The following is a 20,010-nucleotide window of genomic DNA, read 5'->3' as shown; positions in this document are numbered from 1 at the left end:
ACTATTATTGACTATTATAGAATAGTCTATTCTATAATCAATGCTAATATTAAAATACTGCTTGGTATAATGGTTGCTTGCCTATAATAGTGTAGTGTCTGCTGAACGATCCTTTTCTACTCTAAGACGGTAAAATTTTATCTTGTCATACCTATTTTTTAGTTTAATATTTGTATTCTATTATAATAATAGAATACGAATATAATAGAATGCCTTATAAGTTTTAAAAATATTTATAGGACTCATTATTATTATTTTTAAAAAGCAATTGAATGCTTACTGCTTTTATACTTTCTACTGCTTCAGTATGTACTTTAGTTTAAAAAAAAAGTTCTTTAATGTCAAACATTTACAGAACCTATTATTTATAAAGATAAATTAATAATCTACAAAATTGACTTATAAATCTAGGTACCTATACACCTAGTACCTACCTACTGCTGTCTGCTTTTTAGTTATTTATATTTATTATTCGCTTTATTTTATGCTTGTGCTGTAGACTAAAAACATGGCTACGTTCAATAATGGGCCAGGATCGCTTATGTGGGCTTGCACTGTTGCACATCTATCAAGAAATAAATATACCAGTGGATGAAATTATTGAACGATTTTCTCGTATGAAATACAGAAAAATAGACTTTGTATTATAAATTATATTTATAATAAAATTATTTTATAACATGCATTATACTATATTATTATTAAATTAAACAGTAATTTCTTTTTTATGTACCTATTAATATTAAAATGTTTTATTTCATAGGTATTTTACAAGTATGAAATTTCCGTTAGGTTAGAATAATTCTATCTAACCGTTGGATTAGCTGTGACGTACATTTTTAAGATATTTTAAAAATAGATAAAAATATATTTCGCCCCCCCCCCCCCCCGTAAAAAAGGTATAGGTAGCATATTACAATTCTGCACACGAAATAAAACCCATATGAAAATACAGCTTTCTCATTGGTTATACATTTGGCGGGATAAAATATTTAAAATATTTATTATTATTATCATTATTTTTTTTATTCTAATTTAATCTAATTTATTACTATGTATGTATATTGTATCTAACTAGTATGTATGCTATTTTTTTTTTGTCGAATAAATTATTATTGTTATCATTAGATAATTGAGAAAAATAAGAATACTCGTATATAATCTCAGGAATCTTTTAGTTTTTTTTTATACTTTAATTTAAAACGAATTCTGAGATCATTGAAATTGTAATGCTTATAACTCGCATTAAAATAAAAATTTAAAAATATGACATCCATTACATTCTAATCTTACTTTTAAATAGAATAACATTATGTATAACAGAGTTAAGTGAATTATTAAGACCATACAATTTGCAGTTATTTTATGTATTTGTAAGATGGAGATGAAAAATAATAATGAATAATGACATATTTTTTAACATTTGTATAAAAAGTAACACTATATCAAGTAATGAATTGGATAGTTATTGTTTAAATTAATATATTAAAAAATTTTAAATTAATATTTCTATTACATGATGCATAAAAATCTATTTTTATTTTATTTTAAAGCCACTAGTATACAACTATGATAGGTAACTTGACAGTTACAAAACAATACAAATTAAGATTAACAATAGATTAATTCTAATATACTAATATATTATATTATAAAACCAGACTTCGACAAAAATAATATTAATAAATAATAAATATTTCTATTGCATGATTATGAATTAAATATTTAAAATATTTAAATATCTTTTGTCTAGATTACATATTAATATAATTGATCATTGATCACTAATTATTCATTTTCTGACTTAGGGAATAGGGCCACATTAATTTGAGAAAAATTTAGAACGGTTCATCCACTTGACACTTCATCCCACTCCAATAACTATTACATTGAAATGAACAACAGGTTTATGACATTCTCCATTGTCTATAAATGTAAGTAATACTAATAATTGATCATAAATCAACTAGTTTTCTGAACTAATATTTATTTTCAAAATTAGCTATACTAATTTCTTTAGAAATATTTTCTTCCTTTAATAAAATTACCAATACTAACCAAAATAAATAAACAGCACTCAACAAGTATACTCATCAATTATGTACCTACTCACAATTTTCATACAGATGAAATGTTGTTTATGGGTAAATCATAGTCATAATACTCATAATCAAAACCAAACAAGGACAGGATAAATGATAATCTGAAAAAAAATTGCTAATAACTACGGGAGAGGTAACCCTAAGCTCAGAGGAGGTAAATCCTGGAAATGGATTTACCAGATGTACCTGAGTGGGATACAGTAGTTTTTACTCTATCTCATATAGGAGGTGTTTATTATTATTTAAAATGTATTCATGAAAAGGAGATATTGAGTGAGCTATCAAAGAGAGTACGGGTAGAGTTTTGGAGACGTAACGACACATTAAGAACAGAGAATAAAATTAATCAAAGATAGGACAACTAGAATAAGATAAAGATTTTAGGAAAAAAAAATATTAGGGTAAAAATGTGAGCATTTAAAATTAAGCTGACTTCATAGACAAAATTTAATTTCACATATTTGAGGGTTAAGGTATATTTTGTTATTTAACACTTTCAACGCCGCTGACGCGTATACGCGTCAACAGAGTTTATTCCATTGGGCCAGTGACGCGTTTACGCGTCAGTAACATGTACGTTTGTATCCTCCATAATTTAATCGATTTTATTTTAATAAACTCTGAAATGTACACAGGCTATAGACAATAAACTCTATATTTAAAACTATAATTGGTTTGAGTTTTCGCTATTTTTAGATACTGATAATCGTTGTTTTTGACAGCCCTCCCAAAACGATGTATATGCACGTATACAGGGTGTATATTATGTTATGTTATTATGAGTTCTTTTACTGATATTAATTATTTACAAATTATAACAACTATTATATCATTTGTAACATACTGTATCATGCAATATAGCTACTTTGCCACTATTTAATTTGTTTCATTTCGCGTCATTTACGCAATTGTAACGGACGCCTGCATATTTTGTTTTATCAAACAACTAGAGCAATTCATAATTATTTTGACGGTAAGTTATTTTATTACAGTTTTATGTTATATAATTTTTATGTACTAGCTATTATTTACTTTTACTACGTATAATTACGTATTATTTTTATTTGAATATTATATTTTTTGTTTCGCATAAATATATAATTAAAAAAAAACTTATGCCTATAGCATACCTTATACAATACTTGATATTATGATATATCATATAATTTTTTACCGAAAATTTATTATTGTATAATTATGTAGACATTTTTTGGATCCTAGTATAAATATGGATAGTCAACCAGGACCATCACGAGAGAGGTCTCCAGTAGTAAGGAGGCGTAAGACGTTGACTGACGAACAATTATTGGCATTATTACAAGAGTCAGATGTAGATGATGGAGATAGTGATTTTGAAGTAGATACAGAGGAAAGCGATTCTGAAGATAATTTATTGACGGAGGCAGACATACCCGAAATAAGACATAGCATATCGGCTGAGCATTGGAGTTCTAATCCAGTACAGGTTCCATTAATTCCGTTTATAGGAAATGCAGGGTTGAAAGTACAGCCGAAAGGGCATGAGCCTATCGATTATTTTGATTTGCTAGTATCTGATGATTTTTATAATTTTATAGTAGAAGAAACTAATTTGTATGCCGTTGAAGTTCTTAGTCTTTCGTCAGACAAATCTAGGATAACTCATTGGAAAGATTTAACTACCGCTGAACTGAAAGTATTTTTGGGGCTACTTTATCATACTGGAACAATGCGTTTAAATAAACTAGAAGACTATTGGAAACAAGATGATCTATTTAATATTCCATGTTTTAAAAAACATATGAGTAGAAATCGTTTTTTATTAATTCTTCGAGTTTTACATTTTAGCCATGACGCTGTCGACCCCAATGATAGACTTTTTAAAATTAAATCAATTGTGGAATATTTTAATAATAAAATGGATGAGGTGTATTATCCCGGTAAAAATTTATCTATAGACGAGTCAATGATATTATGGCGTGGTAGGTTGATTTTTCGTCAATATATACAGGGAAAAAGACATAAATTTGGGATCAAATTATATATTTTAGCTGAGCCAAATGGCCTGAATTTAAAAATTATGATTTATACTGGACAAAAACTGTCACAGCTTGAACAACCGCATTCTAATAGTCATACGGAAAACGTAGTTATAAACCTTATGGAAGGAAAATTGTTCAAAGGTCATTCGCTTTATATGGACAATTACTATAATAGCGTTAATTTAGCTCAGACACTAATTTCAAAAAATACTTATTGTACCGGCACATTGCGTTCAAATAGGAAAAAAAATCCTAAGAAAAATTAAAAAAATTAGAGAAAATATATCGAAGTACTCATATAACGGGATCTGTGTATTCAAGTGGAAGGACAAAAGGGATGTTTTGGGCATATCAACAGAATGGACTGCAGATATGGTAGATACACAAAATAAACGGGGAGACAAGAAAAAAAACCATTGCCAATAATAAAATATAATGATTATATGTCAGGTGTAGATCGTCAAGACCAACTGTTGTCCTACTACCCGTGTGAACGAAAAACTCTTCGATGGTACAAGAAAGTTGGTATTCACATTTTACAACAGCTACTTCTCAATTCTTATCTTTTATATTGTCAAAATGAACGTAAAATACCTTTTTATAATTTTCGGTTGAATATTATACGTTCATTGTTAAAAAATAATGATAAAACTGGTGAACTTGGAGAAAAACAAAATGAAATTATGACTAAATTACCGACTACAGTTCCATTTGTACATACTCTACAACTCTTACCAAAAAGCGAAAAAACGACAAAAGTTCAACGCAAACGATGTAGTTACTGTAAGGAAATTGGTAAACGCAAAGATACATCATACTACTGTTCTCTCTGTCCACATAATCCACCTCTATGTTTAGGATCCTGTTTCGAAAATTATCATGCAAAATAATATGTTTTTTTCTTAATTTTATACATTTTTTATGATTTATATATTTATTTATTTTTTAAAACATTTTACAAAGATTGTAAATCATTAGTTTTATGATATAATTATGATAAACAGATTTTTATTTTATTTTATTACACATTTTTCGATTAATTTTATGGTTATTATTTTGTATTAGGAAATTTTATATTCATATATTATATGTCATATAACATGTGTATGCACTGTCTAAGTATTTTATACATAAAAGGTAACAATAAAGCTGTTAAAAAGTAATATTAAAATGTTTTTCAATTTTACGAATTAATAGAGTTATGCTTCTAATGCCATTGACGCGTAAACGCGTCACGGGATAAACAACGCGGCGTCGCGGTATAATTGCCAAAATCACGCGCGGCGTTGAAAGTGTTAAGCATATAATTTGTATATTTTTTACACTATTAATAGAAAAATAACTTTTTAATCTTTATTTTGTCCTTTTTATTATAACAACATGGATTAACTTATATTCATTGATCAATAGTTAATGGTAAATTATCACAAAAAAATTGTTGATAGTCAAAATGTACATACATGTATTTTTTTAAATATAGCTTTATTTTCAAAGCTGTAATTATAACAGCTATGTTGCTCTCAGAAAAGAAAATAAATAAAAATAACATAGTTTCTAAGTGATTTTATTTCTTGCTATCATATATTTAACATGGTTAAGTGATAAGTATAAAGTATTGCTCAAACTCACCTGACAAATTTTAATCCTTTTTTTTACATGGCTCCTTCGCGAATCTAAAACCATATTGATATACATTTTTCATTAAAACTCATTTTATGTTGTAAATATTGAATTTTAGCAAAATATGTAAAAATAACCTGATCAAAAAGTTTTCTACGTTATTGAAATTATTTTACATATTTTAGGCACATTTTCAGCTTAATTTAACTTATATGCTTGTATACAGATAATAATATCAATATAAAACAATTTAGTTGGACACTAAGGTTTAAAGATAATTATCTATACCTATCTATATTTTAATCTATGGGCATTAACATTGGTTGTTAACAAAATCATTTTAATATTTTTAATTAGGTACCGAATAAAAGATAATCAGGTTTTAAATTCAATATAATAAATAGAATTTAATACAATGTTTACAATAACCCTCAGAAAATAACTGCCAACTGCTTATTGTGAAACAGCATTCGTTCTTAATAATTATTAATTAATACTACAAATACTTCATAATCTATAAAATAACATTGACAATAATTAATTTTGTGACTGCAGTGACAAAAATTACAATTAATTCAAAAAATTACTGTAACTTTTTAGTTTTAATAATTTTAATATATTTGTTTTATAAATAAAACTAGACATTTTACCAAAAAATATTTTATCATAATAAAATTGTATTAAAAAAAATCATTAGTGAGATGAGTATTTATGTTGCTATTCGAGTTTCTTTGACTTATGTTAAGCATACTCACCATACTCCTTTTTAAATTATTACAAATATATAACTTAGAATATTGATTAAAACTAAGGACAGTTTGGCTCCAAACTTTGTGTAGATAATCAAATATTAATCAACTTAAATCAATTGCTGACACTGATATTCTAAAAAATGTAAGTTATTCACAAACTTCCTAATATAATACTTTTCTAGTATTTACTTAATACTCATACTCACTGTAGCCTGTAGGTAATTTTCATAAAAATGATGTAATAATTAATTTTCAAAATTTTGAGTAAACAAAAGTTTTTTTGGATAGGTATATCAATTTATTATACTAAAAATAATGTAGACAGCTTCAATTAAGCTTCTATCCACAATTTTCTGTTGATTATTATTTTAAATATGAAAAATTGAATTAAAACTAAATATAACATTTAAACTTTGTAAAAAGTAAAATAGTAACTAAAAGTAAAATTAAACTGATAAAAAAGTATTTTTTGAGTAAATAGGTATTCTTATTAATTTATTATTGTCATTGATACATAAGATTTCTAGCACCATCCATTTCTGATGCTACAGTAATTCCTGAAACATGTCTGTGACTCTGTCCGCCAATTTCCACTTTACATTCAGGACAAACCGATTTCTGCATTGGCCCTCCACATTCTGTAACACAATAAATATGGCCATTCGCACATTTGCACCAATGCCCTTGAGCTTGGATGCCTCCTGAAAAACTGGTTGACATAGCGGCATGAATCATTTGTCTCTCTTTATCAGTTATAATTGTAAGCCCATCAAATTTCGCATCAATTAACTCAGTCAACATTTGTATTTCTGTGTCTCTGTCAACTGTGTATATTTTACAAGACATTATTAGAGCTTCCATATTGCCTACTAAGTCTTTTAACTCTGCTGCATGAGAATTGTACATATCATTTTGTACCATCTGAAATTTTGTGTCAGACATCATCTCAAATAAACTCATAATCCTTGCGCCTCGTGCCATCTCCATGTTAATATCAAATTTTTGCTGATTTGACAACTGGCGCGCATAAGTGAATGCAACAGAAAGAATCCACTCAAAGTGATTAATAATTGATTCTTTTCTTTGTCCATCTTTGATTTTTTGAATTCTATTTTTATACTTTGAAATAGATTTAAACAAATCAATGACAAAATTTAATGATTCAATGTCCTTGGCAGGTAAAGTGAACTTTGAACGTTTATTACTCAAAGATCTTAATAAAGGCTTGCAAAATAAATTCCATAAGTGTTTGATTCTATGATATCTATGATTTGTATCACAAAAATAATTTGAAACAAAATTATTATCTAAGGATTTTAGTGAATTCATCATTGTTTTCATGTTGCCACGGATTACAGATAGTTCTCCATACTGTTTTATTTTTATATTAGATATGTCTTCTAATATAACTTTCACTTGGTTCATGAAACGTTGGGTTTTTAAAATTGGTGTTTTACATAACGGACACTGTTTTAAACATATTTCTTCATCATTTTGGTTCATCCATTTTGTTAAAGCTTCAGATTCTACAGTGTGTCCACAATCTTCTAAGTAAACAAATCTAAAAAATATCACATCAACATTAAATTATGCATAGAAAAATCACACCTGAAGGAAATATTTTATTATTTATTATTTTAACAGTTCTGTAACATGATCTATATTTATAATAATAATAATAATAATATAATATAATTCAGTGATATAGCCAAAGGCGTTAGGTTAGATGTTAAAATATACTTCTTAGCAGTGATTATTTATAAAACATATTTAAGTTTTAGATTCTGAGCGGAGCGATGCATGTATTTAACAATGACTTGTGTTTTTTTATTTTTATTTTTTTTTGTGTCAGTGTACATGATTAGTTGTTGAAATAATGCTTAGATTAAAATCTAAAAACTTTAGTAGCTTTTCTGGTGTGAAAGAAAATCTAGTAAGTACTAGTTTGAAGAGGGCAAATTTCCTAATTTTCAAAAACATCGGAAAAACAACCAAATATTAATGTGAAACGAGAATTTTTACGCAAAATAAGTTTTAACAAAATCGATTTTTGATATTGGTATAATTCTAAAACAAATTACCATAAATAGGTACATGAAATTTTCACTGAATGCTTATATTGGCATTTTGTATACTTGGTAACATTTTCAAAATATTTCAAATCCTTGTAATAAAATGTTATTCATTGGGTCAAAAAGTTTGAAAAAATATATAAGGTTCCCCATATTTTAATATAATAGAAGTTGGAAAATATTAAAAATTACATAGGCACGTTTTATTTTTTATATAACCGTTTAAAGTTAACAATTTGACAACATTTACAAATTATTTAGTTATTCAAAATTTATAAGACATTCAAATTTTATAACTAAGGATTGAAATTTCAAGAGTATACTTAAACAGTGAAACCTGACTTAACGGATACCTGTATATAATGGACACCTCTCTTAACCGGCAAAATGACTAGGTCCCGGCCAAAAGATAGGCATTCTAATGTATTTCAACCTGTCTATAACGGACTCCTTCTATTATACGGACACGGACACTAATATTTTACTCGACAATTTCATAACGGACAAAAATACATACATACTATGTGATAAGAAACGCAATTAGGACATTAAGTGAAAACACGGATTACGACCAATTACATTATCCATATATACATAATCCATAATTATCCATCACGAGTTGGAAATTACCAAATCGAAGCACAAAAAACAAACATCAATAGAATCATTTTTTAAGAAATAATTAATAAATTTATATGTAATGTGTATAATATATAAAACATATTAATACAGATTATACCTAATACATATTATAAAATAAAAAACAATACAAATGTACGTACATATTGTAATTTTTAAAACATTGAAACCTGTCTACAACGGACACCTGTCAATAACAGACAATTATTTTGGTCCCGCGACTGTCCGTTATATACAGGTTTCACTGTATTATAGTTTATATTCTAATTGTAAAAGTTAATGTAGTTAATGAATTATACTAATATAACTTTATATTTTTTTATGGTATATTGTATATACTATGAATGTCTAAGTGAGTCAGGTACATAATAAATATGATTTGATTAATTTGGAATTTATATAATTTTTTTGGAAATAATGACAATATAATTGATTTAGTATAAAATATCATAGACTGACAAACCGTCTCCGCTCAGAATCATTTTTCCTATACAAAGATATAATATAATTTAATTTTAATTTAATACCATCCATTATAGTAAACCACTTGTAACCTTCTGTACAGTAGATGAGTGATACCCTCTTACCCGTTTTTTAAATTTATATTTGTTTTCTTATTAATGTCGAAATAGATAACTACTATAGTGTTTAAAAACTAAATAAAGCTCCCCACATGCAACATTAAAATTTACGATTACACAATTCCTTAGAAAAAATTTTGACTTCAAACCAGATAAAATTATATGACATATAACTATGATGTTAAATAATTAATAATAGAGTAAAAAAAAAAAAATTCTCATAATTATTTCTGCCAATTTACCTTGCATTTGGTTCATCTTCAAAGCCAAAAACTATTGTAGTAACTTGATCTTTTTGACAAATACGACATAGAGGAGGACACGGTTCGCCACAGTAACCTATACAATCATGACCACAATTCAATTTTAACTTGCAAGGCTCATAACAAGGTTTTCGATTGCACAATTCAAAGCATTTTCTGGTACATTTTAAATGTTGGCACTTCCATTCACAGTTTTCCTGTTTATAAAATCAATAAAATATAAATTATGATTATAAGGTTTAAATATTTTCAATGGGATGCATTTTAATTCATCCACCCACATCCATAATATTACCAACATACAATTTATCACAGATCGTAGAAATTAAAATTAAAAAAAGGAGAATCTCATTTATTTTGATTTTATTAGGATATTAGTTACTACCTTGCATTGTACACATTGATTACCACATAGTTGAGTACATCGAGAATGCACACAAGAATAGATGCATTTTTGATTACAAGGTGGACATCGTTCTTTACAGGGGAATTTGCATCTGTTAAAATAAAATATCATATTGAGTTATGATTACAAATAAATTCATAGGTTTAAAATAAAATGGTTTACACATACGTATGATTACATGGATTTATCTTATTGCAAATTTCACTGCAAGGTATATGTATACGTCCTTGCTTACATTCTCCACATGTGCCCAAACAAGTGTCATTGCAATTTAATTTTTGTAAACATGGTTCACGGCATTTATCAAGAAGATATTGGCTGTCCATTCTGAACTCTATAATACATATTGTTTTTACTTTTAACTAAAATAACTAATTTACAGAATACTACTATTAAAGACCAAAAATACGATGGTTTGTTATGATTAAACATTATTGCTTAATAAGATATTAGGAACCAAGGTTGCTTTAAAAATATTCTTATACACAGTACTGAAATAAATTCATTGTGATATACTTATATAAAAATATAAAATTAAAACAGTAATGATAACAATAAAAACTATTTAAAAACAAAATCATGAAATGTGTTCCATTCACCAATTAAAAAAAAATACCATTAAAATAGTATGAAGATGATGGAATATATTACCTTTATCTTTATCACAACATAAAACCCAAACACTGTTATGCCCACAAGCGAGTTTACTATTTTTTTGCAATACTATTTCCTCACAATCTTTAGTGCTACATTCTTCTGCACATAAATTCTTACACATGTGCCCACAATCTAAAATTCTGTTACATATTTCAGTGCAAAGCTTACGTTCAGGCAAAGTTTTACACTTCAATGTGATTGAATGTCCGCATTCCGGTATAACTTTTTTTACCTGAAAAATATAAATATAAATAAAAAAAAGGACACAATAAAATATTTAACTTACTTGATTTTCACAAGGTCTACATTTTTCAAAGCATTTAGATTGACACATATGGAGGCACGTTAATTGACGGTCACATGGAAGAATACATTTAATCTCATCAATATTTAATCCACAAGGCACATTATTCTTTGAATGCCCACAGGGCAGAACTTTCTTAACTTTAACAGTACACAATGAGCAGTCTTCATAACACATTTTTTGACATTTGTGACTTAGAGAGCACATTTTGTTTATATTTTCACAAGGTTTTATGCATTTATACTATGGATATATTTTTAAAAGTACAATATTAAAATATAAAACAATTTTATTTTTTAAACTAAAATTACGTTCTCATGTTCTGGATCATCATTCTTGTGACAATTTCTATCGCAAGCATGTCCACAATCTAAACGATCTATGCATTTATATGAACAGATGGGATTTTTGTCATGACATTTTTTTAAAACTGTATGACCACATATATCTAGGACAGCTTCTACCTAAATTTAAATTTTTATAAGAAAAATTATGTAATTAAAATAATACACTATGAGTCTATGAAAAATTTTTAAATAACCCAACCATTTCTTCACACAGATAAGTAATAATATCAACAAAACATTGTAACGTCAATTCGTGGCCACAAGGTAACTCTCTGTTCATTAGCACAAGACAATCACCACAATCCATATAACATGTTTTCTTACAAGGATGATTATAATCACAGAACCTATTACACATATTAATACCTTAATAAAATGATCTTAAAGAAAATAATAAATAAAAATATTATACTTGTCACATGGCTCCATGCATTTCAATTCTAAATGCTCACGGTCATAAGAATGACATATACTTGAACAATAATGACCACATAATAGTAATGATTTACATAACATTGAACAACCCCCTTCCATAATAATATTGAAATCTTCACTTTTTGCAACCTTTGTTGTAATACCAGAATGAATGGCACATTCCAAAGTCAATTCATCTCCTTAACATGTAGATACATTTTTATTTAATCCATAAAAATAAAAATAATTACAACATTTTATAATTACCATATGAACCCTGATCTATTAATGTTTCTTTTATTTGTTTCCACAAATTACCAGAATTGTACAAATTGTCCATATTACCCATTATGTAAAGTCCATATTTAGCTCTTGACAATGCAACACATATTCTGTTCTCAGTTTTCAAAAATCCTACATTCCCCTTTTCATTACTTCTAACTAGTGATAGTAATATTATATCACTTTCTTCTCCTTGATAATTATCTACCACTGTGATCTTCATCCCTTCTAATATTGAATGTTTTTTTCTTAACTTAAAATACATTATACAATAAATAAGTCATACTTTAATTTAAACAGCGATAAAATTATAATTTAATCAAATTATTAACTGTTTATATTGTTTTTTTATGTTAAATTATATTTGTATTATAATTTAAAAAAAAAATGAAATAAATAGTTATTAGTATTGTAAAAAAATCATAAAAATATCCAATTGTCATGATTGAAAAAAAGTATATCAACTTACCGAACGAATTAGAAATAATTGACCACTGTAAGTCGTTAATATTGTCACTTGATCAGTTTTATATCCTTGTAATATTAAATGCCTGGCAAACATAATTAAAAATTTAGCTTCATGTTCATTACTTTTGCTTGAAATTTCCTCAACCTAAATGGTCATCAAATTATATTAACTGAAATACATCTTGAAATAAAATAGTCATAGATATAACATACTTCGTTTTCATACATATTATGATTCAGGAAATATACATCTTTTGTAACACCACGAATATGTTCTCTATTGTAAACAGAAATATGGTTCTTCAATTCATCATATATTGATGGAGTTATAAGAGATGCTATTTCAGGGCGCATTCTATGTTGTTCACCTAACGTGTAACAAGGTACATCATTATTGACCATACGTTCAAACAACGAAATATCAAAATTAAAATCTTTTGCCAATTTATAAACTGCATTACTAGGACGTAGTTGCTTGTGGTCACCTTTGAAATGAAAAAAAATATTAATAATATTTTTGCATTTGGTTAATTATAATTACCTACCAATTAATATTAGATGTTGACAATGACTTGTTAAAGATGAAACAATGTGTGCTTCCAAAACTTCAGCAGCTTCCTCAACAACCACTGAAAATTAATTTTTAACATAAAATTGGTTGAAAAATTAATTTAAAATATTCTTACCAATTGGTGACTCTAATCCTTCAAGCATTATTCTGTGTTTAGCTGCACCAGTAGTAGTCAATGCTATTACATGCATTTTATTTAAAAGCTCTAAATTTTCTAACTCTCTTAATTCAGCATATTGCTTATAAACTTGAGTATATTTTTGTTCACAATTTATTATTTTAGGATCAAACAAATTTTTTGTTTCTTTTACCCAGCGGAAATATAAAAACCATCTTTGTCTCATGTTTAATGCATATATATTTTTTATTGTTCTTGGTAGTTCAATATTAGTATCAATTAAATTCAACATATATTCAAAATAATCATGTATATTTTCCATGACACTAAAGTTGAATTTGGCTTCTTCAGATTGATTAAAGAAATTTAAATCCAAATTTGATAGATTCTCTAATCGAATACTTTCCTGAAGTAGTTCTTTGCAAGCATTTTTTAGGTCGTCTAATGTTATACTATAAATTACAATATCTTTATTATGATGATGTTCAAAATCTAAGTAATCTGGTTCATATCGCTTTTCTTCATCATCATCTATAACCAATCCTTTTGGTATGTCTAACAATTGTTCTGAATGATAAACCCTATTAATCAATTCATTGCTAATTCCAGTTATAAACCCGATTGGGTCTACACTAAAATAATCAAAATCTTGAAATAACCAAGATAGAAGGTCTAAAGTAGTTTTAAAAACATTATGGTATTGTTTAGGCATTCCATTTTTCAATAATGATAACTCTAATATTCCTGCATTGTATGATACAACTTCACTACATTTCTTAAAATATTTTATATCCTCCATAGTAGTTTTGACTTGGTCCCCAATATTTTGAAGACCTCTATTGGTTGTAATGGATCTTCTGTACATACGAGATATATTTCTTAAACTGTATTCTTCTATTATTTTTGACTTTGATTGACCTCCAATTCTAATAACTTTATTGGTAAAACTCAATATTCCTTCCATAAATTGGTCTAAAGCATGATTTGTATAACAAACAACTAAAATTGGTTTGGTGAGAAATCGCCTCTCATATAAATTACTTATAATTGTTTTCATAATTTTCAAACCAATGAATGTTTTTCCTGTACCAGGTGGCCCTTGAATAACTGTAAATTCTTGAGTTAATGCTGCCCTAAATGCTCCGAATTGCATTTCATCTAGTCCTAGCTGTTCTTTAGTAGGCCAATTATTTTGACTCAGAACATGGAATTTGGATAAATCATCAATTTTATAGTAAGGGAGTTCAGGTAACATATCAATATAATATGGATAGTCTACCACAGAACAAGCTGATATTATATACTTTTCCATAGGGAAATTATGACAGTTAATATTTTTGAGAACTTCCATTGAACATTTATATGGTTCAAAAAATACTTCACTTTCTACCATGGTCAGAGGTGTATTAAATAGAGGTTTTGCATCATCTAATAGTTCCACAATTATTTTACTTTGTTTCAAAAGTTCAATTTTTCGCTCCAAAACAATACCCAAAAAAAAAGTTTTAAAATCATTTTCAGAAAATAGTAATAAAGAACCATACATAAATCGTTTTGCCATTTCCCAGTTGATTCTTAATCTATTTTTTTTGTCAAAGTTTACCAGGTAACCATATTTATCACGAACAAATTCACCTTTTTTTTCAAATACAATGTCACGGTAAATGCGGATATTATTTATTTTTTTTCGACGTTGATGGCGTTCATCATTTATTGTGTCTTTATAAAATTGTATCCCTTCTCGTAGTGGAGCAATAAAATCTTCACGTAAAAGTCGAAATTGAACATCTAAATAGTGTTCTACATTCTGATAAGCTCCTTTGGAGATATTAGGTCTCAAAAATCGTTCTCCATATTCGAAATCAATTGCAGTTGGATATACAGTTAGTTCTCTAAAATCTTCAGGTGGATCCATCAGCTGGGCAATATTTTCAATAACTAATTTTTCTTTCAATTTCAACTCTTCTGTTAAAACAATATCATTGAGTTTTTCTAGCAATTCATTCATTTTAACTATTGTAGTATCATTAATCTTAATATGATTACAATAACTTTTAATACCATTTAAGGCAATATTACTACTAACTATTATTTCCTTTAATTTTTCTTCTGCTGTTTTTGGAAATAATGTAGTTATAGACTGAAACACAACTAAACAATCTTCATAAAATATATTCATATTGTTGCATCTATTTAAGTTTTTTTCTGTTGGTGTACTTAATATATATGTCTTTAGGTGATCAAAAAATTGATTACATATAAGTTCTGTAAGTAAGAAATGTTTACTTTGTATTAATTCAGTTGAACAAATCTTAGCTGATACTTTCATAAGCAAAAAAATCCAATCTGGTTCTTTATTTTGTTTGAATAATTCCATAAATCCATTAACTTTATTTGACATCACAAATACAATTTCAGATGGATCCTTACTACATAATTCTTCAAGGCGTTTAAATCCAAAACTATACTTATTTATATTTTTATTTTTGTTTGTATCATTATCAGAATATTCATTTTGCTCATAGTTTTTTCCTTCCCTTCTATTTTGTCTGTGTTCAGTGGTTTTTTTCAAATTCAATTGTTCTTGTCTATTTTCTGAATTCTGTTTTGATTTCCATTGCTCTTGTCTACTTCCAAAATTTTGATTTTTTCCCCATCGTTCTTGTCTATTTGTTGATTTTTGTTGTTTTCTCCATTGTTCCTTTGTATTAGAACTACTGGACTGTGACCGTTCATTCTGTTTGGCCAACTTAAAATCAAATTGGTCATTTTCTGCATTTGCTGATGGATTTGTTCTGAATTTTCTATGCTGGTTATTTTGACCTTGGTCATCCTGGTTTATATTTCTATTATTGTGCATTATGACTTCAATCTTTGGCTGATCATGTGGTCAAATTTGTATCCTGTCATGGTATAAATACAGAAATGTTAAAATAAAGTATTAACTATTAAGCCATCCATATGTATATAATACTATAAATGTTTTTAGAAAAATTACATTGTTTTCTAAATATTTTTTTACAGTTTTAATTGTCATTTCTTAATTTTTTCATTATTAAATTAATGCTTTTGTTATATAAAATTCATAGCTCAGTTTTTAATATAATCATATTGACATTTTTAGATACATAAGGAGATGTTTTCCAGGTTCAATAAATACTGATAGATATTTATAGTATCACAAATTATGTATATTTTATGCTTTATCTGTCAATTGTTATATTTATTATTAAAACAAATATTGCAATATTGCATCATTATTCAGTTTAATCTCATAATATATTGATTCAAGTATCTAATAACAGTTATTTAAATTAATTATACTGATTACCAACTTACATTTTAAATTAGATTTGTAACTTATTAAATTGTGAGTAACTAGTATCAGAAAAAAAACGGTACCATTAATTTTCCAAATCTAATGTTGCGCCAATATAAGAGTGAACTGACCTCTTATAAAATTTAAAGGTAAGATTATTATCTAGACAACCTCATATGCTTTTTATTTTATATCAAATTTAAAGCAAGTTATGAGTATTTTAAAATTGTGAATTTTCTGTGCATCTTAAAATACTCATAACTTCCTTTAAAATTTAAATATATTAAAAAGCATATGAGGTTGACTAGATAACAATCATACCTTTAAATTTTATAAGAGGTCAATTCACTATAATTTTTAAGCAAACGGAGCTACACGTGTTCTGCTGAACATACAATTTACTATATAAAGCACTTGTAAGACAGAGACAACACATGCGGGTATCACGTCCTCTTAAGGGAAAGTGGGCGGATTAGTCTCTCATTTTTTCGTAGATTTCAGCGTTCCCTTTCATAATTGAGCGAGGAACACCAGAAATGTGTCCGTAAGGTCGTAAGGATGTCTACTTATGATTTTTGAACGGATTTTGTTTTCATTTATTTTTGGCAAAATAATCGTTATTTTTTCCTGAAAACGGTTATCGACAACTACTAAATTATTGAGACGGTTCCAATAATATTATAGCTAACATACGTTGTTATTGACTGGTTAAACATATTTTATTTTATGATTTAATTATATTATGATATGAATTAATGCTATTTAAATGGAAAATAGTTTACTGCCGTTGGTGAACAATGATGATACAGAATATACATAGGCATAACTAGACCTCTAAAACGTGGGGTGCTATAACGTGGGGTGCTATTATATAGCCATATAGGTACTATTAAAAACATAAAATTGATGTTATTTCATTATAATTATAATAGTTAGATCTAAAATATCAATGGGTGTTAAATTAGAACTTGGGGGTGCTAAAGACCCTTTTGCACCCCCCTAGTTGCGCCAATGGGAATATAGGTATAATAGGTAGGTACTAAATAGTAAATACAGTAGGTATAATTATGGTATTATTTTGTTTTCATGATTTTATAATTGGATATAATCGCAAAACCAATTTCAACACAATTTATAACATGTCATTGATAAGGATTTAAAATCTAAATTAATTAATTTTTTAGTTTTAAGCATCGATCTCAATCTCACAATTTTCATTTTATTTTTATTAAAATTGTTTTATACTTAATGTGTCCAGTGAGGCTGTGATCAAGTGATTGGCTAGCGTCACGTCTTATGACTTAAAGGCTTAAGTTATGGAAAAAATTCTTTAAAGGGACAGGTATAATTTTTTTTAAATATTTTTTTAGTTATGGGCATCGGGCAATTCAAATAATTCAACAAGTGTCAAGTGTGATGTTTTTGATAAATGTCACATGACTTTCATGATTGAAATTATTGTCAGAAGACAATAATTATTGTTGAACAATGAGTTTATAAATGAGCATTTCTAACTCACAGCTAGGGGTAAAATTGACAAAAACAAAATGTTCAATGAATATTTATTGAATCTAGATTTTAGGTATTATTCTGTAATGTTAGTTAGGTATTAAGAAGTTATTAAGAATATTGTTCTAATTTGAAAAAAAGGACTTAGGATTGTCCAGAAGTCTAGACCTGGCGTTTTATAGAAAAATTATAAACACACCATAACATGATGGACAACGAATAAGTACCTATATTAATATTGAACAATATCAAGACTTAATCTGATATCGATATTGTGAACTTCTACAGACGGTTTTGGAGATTTAAAACGAAGAGATAGGTACCTATTGCGAGTAATAATATACTATTAAGTACCATGGGTGCCTATTTGGAATACAATTATATAATATATACTTACAGAATAATAATAGGCTATTTACATACCTACTTGATCGAAGATTGTTGGTGTCTATAGGTAGGTGTGCAATTACGTGAATCACTAATATTATATAAAAATGCAACGCTGGGCGACTGATGAGAAAATAATGTCATTAATATAACCGTTGGAATCATCGACCGATCGTCATAGCTGTAGACGCTATACTGTTATAATACACTTTATACACTATGGCACTATGCCTACACTGTGACACTATGTATATTGTATATAGACTATATTATAGCACAGAAAAATATTAATTATTGCTGACTGGCCACTGGCAACTGCTGTAGCTGCAGTGCTGCTGATATTATTGTTCCGTAATACAGCCAACACCAGCGACAATGGAATCGGACTGAGGAAGTGAGGACGTTTTGTCTTTCGTGGTTTCGTCTGTCATAATCCCCTCCAGTGACGAAATTCCAGCGCTCAGCGTTTTACCACCATTCCATTGGACTCCGATGTTCCTCAGAACAGTCAGAACTCAGAATTCAGATTACAGTATTACGTGTATTGTGGCTATTGTGCCATTGATTATATTATATTAATATTATATTATTATACAATCGATGTCTGTACCTATACTACATAATAATTTAATTTAGCATAGAATGCCGTTTGCGGACAGTCGGTCTTCGTCATAATTTTATACACGGACAATGTTGGTTTCGGACCAATTTTTTTTCTCGACACAATAGAAATTCTTTTCCAGCAGCATCACAATAATTCATTAATTTTAAGTTAGTTATATAACTTTAAGTACCTATCACAGATAAAGACAGTATATAGCGGTTGCAAATTTGCAATTTAATCACATTTTTGGATAGGGTAAAACCATTAAACTATATAAGATATACGAATTTTGAAGGGTTAACATTGTTAACGACTACTACTATATAGCCGATGCCCGACACTAATTATTAACTATTTTTATCATTATAAAGTCTTGAGAAAAATTTTTTTAAATTATTTGTAAGGTTAAACCATTTATAGATACCTATTATCAAATTATATTTAATAAAAATAAATTAATAACATTTTCTATGCTGATTAATATATAAAAAAGCGGGCAATTCGTGGATGTCGCTCTGCTGTACAGTAGGTTACTGTATAATGGATGGGATTAAATTTGAATGCAATGATAGGT

The 20,010-nt window shown here is 27.5% G+C and overlaps 1 protein-coding gene across 3 annotated transcripts; it reads right to left on the bottom strand.

Moving 5' to 3' along the window:
* Positions 1-5,671: 5,671 nt before the first annotated feature.
* LOC107163066 (NFX1-type zinc finger-containing protein 1-like) lies at positions 5,672-19,342 on the bottom strand. 3 transcript variants are annotated; one of them, XM_089225119.1, is made up of 15 exons: positions 18,843-19,342; positions 13,615-16,520; positions 13,474-13,557; positions 13,142-13,413; positions 12,930-13,073; positions 12,446-12,713; positions 12,177-12,378; positions 11,964-12,111; positions 11,729-11,881; positions 11,400-11,660; positions 11,108-11,345; positions 10,625-10,790; positions 10,436-10,547; positions 10,030-10,247; positions 5,672-8,056 (listed from the first exon to the last, which is right to left on the bottom strand). In XM_089225119.1, exons 2-15 carry the CDS (start codon positions 16,475-16,477, stop codon positions 7,000-7,002), a joined length of 6,186 nt encoding a protein of 2,061 aa, XP_089081245.1. In that variant the 5' UTR covers positions 16,478-16,520; positions 18,843-19,342; the 3' UTR covers positions 5,672-6,999. The 3 variants fall into 3 exon arrangements, with proteins under 3 accessions (XP_089081245.1, XP_089081244.1, XP_089081243.1); XM_089225118.1 differs by having other exon boundaries at positions 18,873-19,342; XM_089225117.1 differs by having other exon boundaries at positions 18,869-19,341.
* Between the last annotated feature and the right edge of the window lie 668 nt (positions 19,343-20,010).

Source organism: Diuraphis noxia, unplaced genomic scaffold (genome assembly GCF_037042655.1).
Source record: "Diuraphis noxia isolate RWA-SAM2 unplaced genomic scaffold, SU_Dnox_SAM2 contig0004, whole genome shotgun sequence".
Taxonomy (NCBI): domain Eukaryota; kingdom Metazoa; phylum Arthropoda; class Insecta; order Hemiptera; family Aphididae; genus Diuraphis; species Diuraphis noxia.
The sequence above is the reverse complement of the archived record's forward strand: the minus strand, read 5'-3'. Positions and strand labels throughout refer to the sequence as shown.

Excerpts from the sequence above, each read along its gene's own strand:
- LOC107163066 (XM_089225119.1), bottom strand. The coding sequence starts at position 16,477 with ATGCACAATAATAGAAATATAAACCAGGATGACCAAGGTCAAAATAAC. Across the intron at positions 12,112-12,176 it reads TGCATGGAGCCATGTGACAA|GTTCTGTGATTATAATCATC; the intron begins GTATAATATTTT and ends TATGTGTAATAG. Across the intron at positions 10,791-11,107 it reads ATGTTGTGATAAAGATAAAG|AGTTCAGAATGGACAGCCAA; the intron begins GTAATATATTCC and ends TATGTATTATAG.